This window comes from Canis lupus, chromosome 2, assembly GCF_011100685.1.
Source record: "Canis lupus familiaris isolate Mischka breed German Shepherd chromosome 2, alternate assembly UU_Cfam_GSD_1.0, whole genome shotgun sequence".
Taxonomy (NCBI): Eukaryota; Metazoa; Chordata; class Mammalia; order Carnivora; family Canidae; genus Canis; species Canis lupus.
The window spans coordinates 68,272,238-68,278,215 of record NC_049223.1 but is presented as its reverse complement, the minus strand read 5'-3'; the positions used below and the strand labels follow the sequence as shown (position 1 = coordinate 68,278,215).

Below are 5,978 nucleotides of genomic sequence, written 5' to 3'. Positions count from 1 at the left end.
TCTTTTCTTTCCCTTTCTTTTTTAAGATTTTTATTTATTTTAGAGAGAATGAGAGAGAGAGAGAGTGAGCAGTAGGGTGGGGTGGAGGGGAAGCATGGAGCCCGATGTGGGGCTTGATCTCACAACCAGAGATCATGACCTGAGCCAAAACCAAGAGTCAGACACCCAGTTCAACAGACTGAGTCACCCAGGTGCCCTCTCCCTCCTTGTAAAATTGATATGTGTGTATGTATGTAAGCTCTAAACCCAGTGTCGGGCTTGAACTTACCCGACATCAAGAGTCTCACTCTCCTCCAACTGAGCAAGCCAGCCAGGTGGCCCTTTTTTTTTTTTTAAATCAGTGAAGAAGGGACTTGCTTGAGTGAGGTCTCTGGTCTGCTAGGCTGTATGAGTTCCATGAGGGCCAATGCCTGTGTCCTTCACATTTTCCGCTGAATTCCCAGTGCCCTGCACAGGCCTGGCTGGTGGACTTGTATCGACTGAGGCAGCAACAGGGCCCAAACTAGAACCCAGTGGCCTGACTCCTGGTCACACTGTCCAAGGATCTCCATTTACATGGAATAGAGTTGTTACCCTGGCTTCTGCCTCTCTCTCTCTCTGCCCAGGCTTCTTTTCCTCCCAGGTATACCCAGTGTTGACATAAGCTATCTCTGCTCCTGGAATGTTTTTTCTCCATCACTGCCCATTATTTTCTGGTGATGCTGTCAATCACCTGGCCAGGCTTCTACCTCAAGGGTAGGTTCTGCTGGTCCAGCTGGATCAGTTACAGTCTCACATTTCCCTGACTACGGTAATTGGCCAAAAGACTTCGCATGCCACTTATGAAGGGCCAATTGCTGTCCTTGCCAAGGTCAGGTAAACTGAGACAGGGAGAAAGCACCTCTTCCTTCCACGAGCAGATCTTCAAACTGCCTCAGCTATGATCACTGCCCAGAGCAGATAATCATGGACAGATGGGCAGTCTTGGTGGGCCCAGCGACCACCCTAGTTCCTAACTTATTCCCTTAATGTTCCTTTATGTATCTGGAAAGCTTATATCCTTCCCAGCCACTTGAGACGACCAATTCCTTTTTGGCATAAGCCAACTTTAGTTGCTTACAAAGGAGATACCTTATCAGTATAGAGGCCGATATTTTTTTTCTCTCTAAACTTAACAGTGGTCTTCTAAGAAGGGAGGTTACTGTTTGCAGGGAAGAAGGCCCTTTTCTGTGGGGTAGTGGTGTGGGTTCTGCTGAGTAGGGCCTGCCTGGATGCAGTTCAGTGGGGATAGAAACAGCCGGATTACTCCACTTAATGGACTGAAATGACAACCCTAGGGGCTCTCTAGGAATTAAGGGTGGAGAAAGAGAGGAGTAAAGTGGAGAAAGAAAAGAAGCCAGCATTGTGGCCTGAAGCCAGGTATTCTCCTGGTGGGTAAAAGGGAGAGGGAGGCATAGGAGAGCTTTCAAGAACTAGGACGTTTGAAGGACCAGGCACCAGATGGTCAAGTCTAAAGTCCTCACTTCGAAGTAGACCCTTTTTTGGCAAATATCTTCTCTCTCTCTTTTTTTTTTTTTAGTGTATTTTTAAAATTTTACTTTTTTAAAGTTTTAATTTAAATTCCAGTTAACATGGTGTAATATTAGTTTCAGATGTACAATATAGTGACATCCTCTACTCTTTTAATAAGTCTCCTACATTTGGGAACTGCCTGGGAGAGAATTTGTACGGCAGTTGAGAATGATGGTCCTTTGGGAAGTTGAGAATGGTGGTCCTTTGGGGTGACTGGGATTCTGAAGTATTCTAGGGAGGGCTGGGAGTTCTACCCCACGTGGCTTAGGGGTGTTAAGTCATCTGTATTTAGATTTCAGGGACCAGGAGACTGAGCTGACCTCTGGGTCATATACTTTTGGTATATACTGGTACATATACTTTTTTCTAATATTAAGATAATACAAGCTCATTAAAGCAAAATTGAAAAGTGGAAAATACTTGTTCAGTTAAATGCTATACTTCCAGGCAGCCTTGGCTCATGGATAGATTTTAGAGTATTAAGTCTGAGGACACTGATGAGTGTGCTAGACTCTCAACTATCATCTGGGGGAACCTGGGCAAGTCTCTCAAGCCTCAGTTCCCTCAACTCTATATAAAATAGGAATGAGGGGCAGCCTGGGTGGCTCAGAAGTTTAGCACTGCCTTCAGCCCAGGGTGTGATCCTGGAGACCTGGGATCGAGTCTCATGTTGGGCTTCCTGCATGGAGCCTGCTTCTCCCTCTGCCTGTGTCTCTGCCTCTCTCTCTCTGTGTCTCTCATGAATAAATAAAATCTAAAAAAAAAAAAAAGGAATGAGAAATCAAGGTTTTTTCCCCAGTCTTCTTTTGGTCCTACCACTCCCAGGAGAAATCAAGGCTCTAGAAGGCCTGGGAGACCACTAATCCCTCCAACGAAGCCAGAGGTGCCTGGGGTCACAGAACAGCAGGTAACAAAATCTAACTCCATCTCAGGAGCATTAAACAGGCCTGTTGTGGGTGGCCATTCTCTTTATTCTAAGTTGTCTGTCCAACCGCTCCAGGCCAGAGCCTCTCTGGACCACCAGAGTCCAGCACAGCTGTGCGAATTTCCCTGGAAAACCAAGAGGGATGAGGCGAAGGATGAGGGCAGGGGAAAGGTTGCCCTGCAAGGGGTCAGGACCCGGAAGAAATGGGAGAAAGGGCTGGCGCCCACTGGGAGCACGGGACTCTAGGGTTGGGTCCCTGCGAGGACGGCGGGCGGGCAGCTTGCGGGCCGATCGACGGGATAGACATACACGGCCAGCCCGGAGTGGAAAGAACAGTTTATGCTGTGCTTTATTAAAATGTGCATCATTCTTTTATTTTAAAATGTGCATCATTGTCTCGTGCTCGGCGCGCGCGACCTCAGCGTGGTGGCCCGCGGCGGCCCCGTCCCCGCCCGGCTCCTGCGGAGCCGCCGTGCGCAGGCGCACTCAGGTGGCGCGGGCCCGGGGGCTCCCGCCCATGGCCAGGTAGACGTCGATGGGCACGTGCAGCAGCGTCAGGCAGTGGCAGCCCGGGCAGCGTCGAAGCGGCCTGGGGAAAGCGGGGCCCGGCCCCTGCGGTTGGGAACGCGGGGGAAAGTGCACCCGCCCTGCCCCCCTCCCTCCGAGCCCTGACGCGGGGACGGGGTTCTGGACGGGGGAAGCGGACGCAGGCATCCCGGGGCCCCCACGGCAGGGACGCCCCAGGGGGCCGGGGCGGCAGGAGGGGCCGCGGGGGGGGCGCCGGCCTCACCTGACCGGGTTGTGCTCCGTGGCTACCGGCTCCGGGCTGTCCTGGGACTCGGGGGCGGCGGCAAGGCCAGGGGAGTCTCCGGCCTCAATGGGGAATCTCCGACCCTGCGGGGGCTCCTGGGCACTCATGTCCGGGCCCGGGGGCGCTCTGCGCGGGGAGTGGCGGTCAGGCGCTCCCGGGCCTCCGGGCGCCCCCTGCCCGCGCCCGCGCCCGCCCCCCGGGGCGTTGCTCACCTGCCGGAGGCCGAGGCCGGTCCCGGGCGGGAAGCAGTTGCCCGACCCAGGGCGCGGGAGGACGCTCGGGTCCAGGCGGAGCCGGGCAGGTGTCTGCGGCGCGCCACGGCCCGGGCGTCGAGGGGCGGCTGCATTGTGACCCGGGCCGCGGCGCGCTGACCTCACAGAGCCCGTTTCTCTCGCCGGGAGCCCCCGGCCGTGGCACTCAGCGCGGCCGCGAGCCGGGGCCGGAGGGCTCTTGCCATGGCCCCTGGCGCTGGGTCCGGGCAGAGCCCCGGCAGCCGCGGGGCGGCGTCCACGAAAAGGAGCCCGTCCTCCGGGCGGCGCGCAGACGCCCCGGGCGGACCCCCTGCCTGGCTCCGGGACCGGGCGCGGCGGCGACTTAACCCGTGCTGGGTTTGCTGGTGGCGGGGGTGAGGGCAGGTAAGGGCGCTGCCCATTTTGGCCAAGGGTCACACATCATTTACATCACAATTGGGCCGGAGTTTTAAAATGTCTGGCCCTCTCCCTCCCCACCACCCGTGGCTGCTGTGTCCAGACGGAGAATGTTCTAGCGCTGGGGGCAGCTGCGGATGAAGTCCTTGGGGGGAAAAGGAGCAGGCCAAGGGCGATGGTGGAGTAGAGCTGCCTCACAGAGGCAGCATGAGCTGAGAGGGTGATAGGAAGGAAGGAGGCGCTAGACAGCATGGAGGACTTTCTGCTCTCCAATGGGTACCAGCTGGGCAAGACCATTGGGGAAGGGACCTACTCAAAAGTCAAAGAAGCATTTTCCAAAAAACACCAAAGAAAAGTGGCAATTAAAATTATTGACAAGATGGGAGGGCCAGAAGGTGAGCTGGGGCCCCTTTGGAGGAAGGGAGGGCTGGTTGAGGTGGGTGGGCACTTTCGCCGGTGGAAAGGATCATCCCCCGCCCCCCCCCCCCCCTTAGTCTGGAGCCAAGGACTGCAAGAGTTTGTGGCTCTGGGGTAGGTCAGCGGGGGAACAGAAGGATGCTGGGAGTCTAGAAACAGCACAAAGAGCTGTTTAAAACCCAAGAGCTGAGTCTAAAACCCAAGATTAAAGTGGCAGGAGGCAAAGGGTCGTCAGAGGCAGAACCCCAGCCTGCTGGACCTGCCCTATTCCGGGAGAGGGACAGAAGTGGGCACAGAGGCCACGGTCTAGGCTGGCAGAGGGCAGGAGCTGCTGCCAAGGCAGGCAAAATGGGAAAAAGGGAGACAGGGCTCATGGGAAGAACTGTGGGTAGGAGGCAGGGGTGTGAGGAGCTGGCTCACTATGCTGTGGGCAAATCAGGCCTCATAACAGATTCAGTGGTTTTGTCTAAAAATCCCCAAAGCACTTTGATATCCGTGGTATTTCACAGGTTGCTCACAGTCCCTTAGGGTGGCAGGGAGTAGTTCCTCTGAATACTATACTAACTATAAAAATAATAGTAGTGAACATTCTTTGCAACGTCCAAGCAGCTAGACATTTAAGACTGTTAATGGGAACCAGGGCACAAGACCCAGACAGACAGAAGCTGGAAGGCAGGAGACAGGAGTGAAGAGTTATCCCTTTCTGGACTTGACATCCTATCTTTTTTTCCCTTGTCTCCTCAGAATTTATCCAGAGATTCCTGCCTCGGGAGCTCCAGATTGTCCGCACCCTGGACCACAAGAACATCATCCGGGTGTATGAGATGCTGGAGTCTGCTGATGGGAAAATCTACCTGGTGATGGAGCTGGCTGAGGGAGGGGATGTCTTTGACTGTGTGCTGAATGGGGGGCCGCTGCCCGAGAGCCGGGCCAAGGCCCTCTTCCGTCAGATGGTCGAGGCCATCCGCTACTGCCATGGCTGTGGTGTGGCCCACCGGGACCTCAAGTGTGAGAACGCCTTGTTGCAGGGCTTCAATCTGAAGCTGACAGACTTTGGCTTTGCTAAGGTGTTGCCCAAGTCACGCCGAGAGCTGAGCCAGACCTTCTGTGGCAGCACAGCCTATGCCGCCCCTGAGGTGCTGCAGGGTATTCCCCATGATAGCAAGAAGGGGGACGTCTGGAGCATGGGTGTGGTCCTGTACGTCATGCTCTGTGCCAGCCTACCTTTTGACGACACAGACATTCCCAAGATGCTGTGGCAGCAGCAGAAGGGGGTGTCCTTCCCTACTCATCTGGGCATCTCGGCCGAATGCCAGGACCTGCTCAAGCGGCTCCTGGAACCAGATATGATCCTCCGGCCTTCAATTGAAGAAGTTAGTTGCCATCCATGGCTAGCAAGCACTTGAAAAAAGCAATGGCAAGTCCTCCCCAATAAAACAGGGAGAGAAAGCAAACCCAAAAACCTGCTTCTAAAATGGTGATATATATTTAAGTTTACTTCTATCTTACATGTATATACCTATATATATAATATATATATTAAGTTTACTTCTATCCTATAACTTACCTATGCCCTCCCGAGCCTTACTTCTCTTTCCCTTTAAAGATCTTCATGCAACCAGAGGGC

General features: G+C 54.4%; 2 protein-coding genes across 2 annotated transcripts; one reads left to right on the top strand and one right to left on the bottom strand.

Moving 5' to 3' along the window:
- Positions 1 to 2,800: 2,800 nt before the first annotated feature.
- On the bottom strand, positions 2,801 to 5,271 carry FAM229A (family with sequence similarity 229 member A). Its single transcript, XM_038531231.1, has 3 exons — positions 3,500 to 5,271; positions 3,267 to 3,413; positions 2,801 to 3,065 (listed from the first exon to the last, which is right to left on the bottom strand). The coding sequence occupies exons 1-3, from the start codon at positions 3,631 to 3,633 to the stop codon at positions 2,963 to 2,965; spliced, it is 384 nt and encodes a 127-aa protein (XP_038387159.1). The 5' UTR covers positions 3,634 to 5,271; the 3' UTR covers positions 2,801 to 2,962.
- On the top strand, positions 3,984 to 5,815 carry TSSK3 (testis specific serine kinase 3). The gene is made up of 2 exons (XM_038531230.1): positions 3,984 to 4,329; positions 5,096 to 5,815. Exons 1-2 carry the CDS (start codon positions 4,185 to 4,187, stop codon positions 5,755 to 5,757), a joined length of 807 nt encoding a protein of 268 aa, XP_038387158.1. The 5' UTR covers positions 3,984 to 4,184; the 3' UTR covers positions 5,758 to 5,815.
- Positions 5,816 to 5,978: the final 163 nt, after the last annotated feature.

Bases quoted from the DNA above. Each gene is read 5' to 3' on its own strand.
- TSSK3 (XM_038531230.1), top strand. From the start codon at position 4,185: ATGGAGGACTTTCTGCTCTCCAATGGGTACCAGCTGGGCAAGACCATT. The intron at 4,330-5,095 runs GTGAGCTGGGGC...TTGTCTCCTCAG, and splicing joins CAAGATGGGAGGGCCAGAAG to AATTTATCCAGAGATTCCTG.
- FAM229A (XM_038531231.1), bottom strand. From the start codon at position 3,633: ATGCAGCCGCCCCTCGACGCCCGGGCCGTGGCGCGCCGCAGACACCTG. The intron at 3,414-3,499 runs GTGAGCAACGCC...CTCCCCGCGCAG, and splicing joins CCGGCCTCGGCCTCCGGCAG to AGCGCCCCCGGGCCCGGACA. The intron at 3,066-3,266 runs GTGAGGCCGGCG...CGCTTTCCCCAG, and splicing joins ACGGAGCACAACCCGGTCAG to GCCGCTTCGACGCTGCCCGG.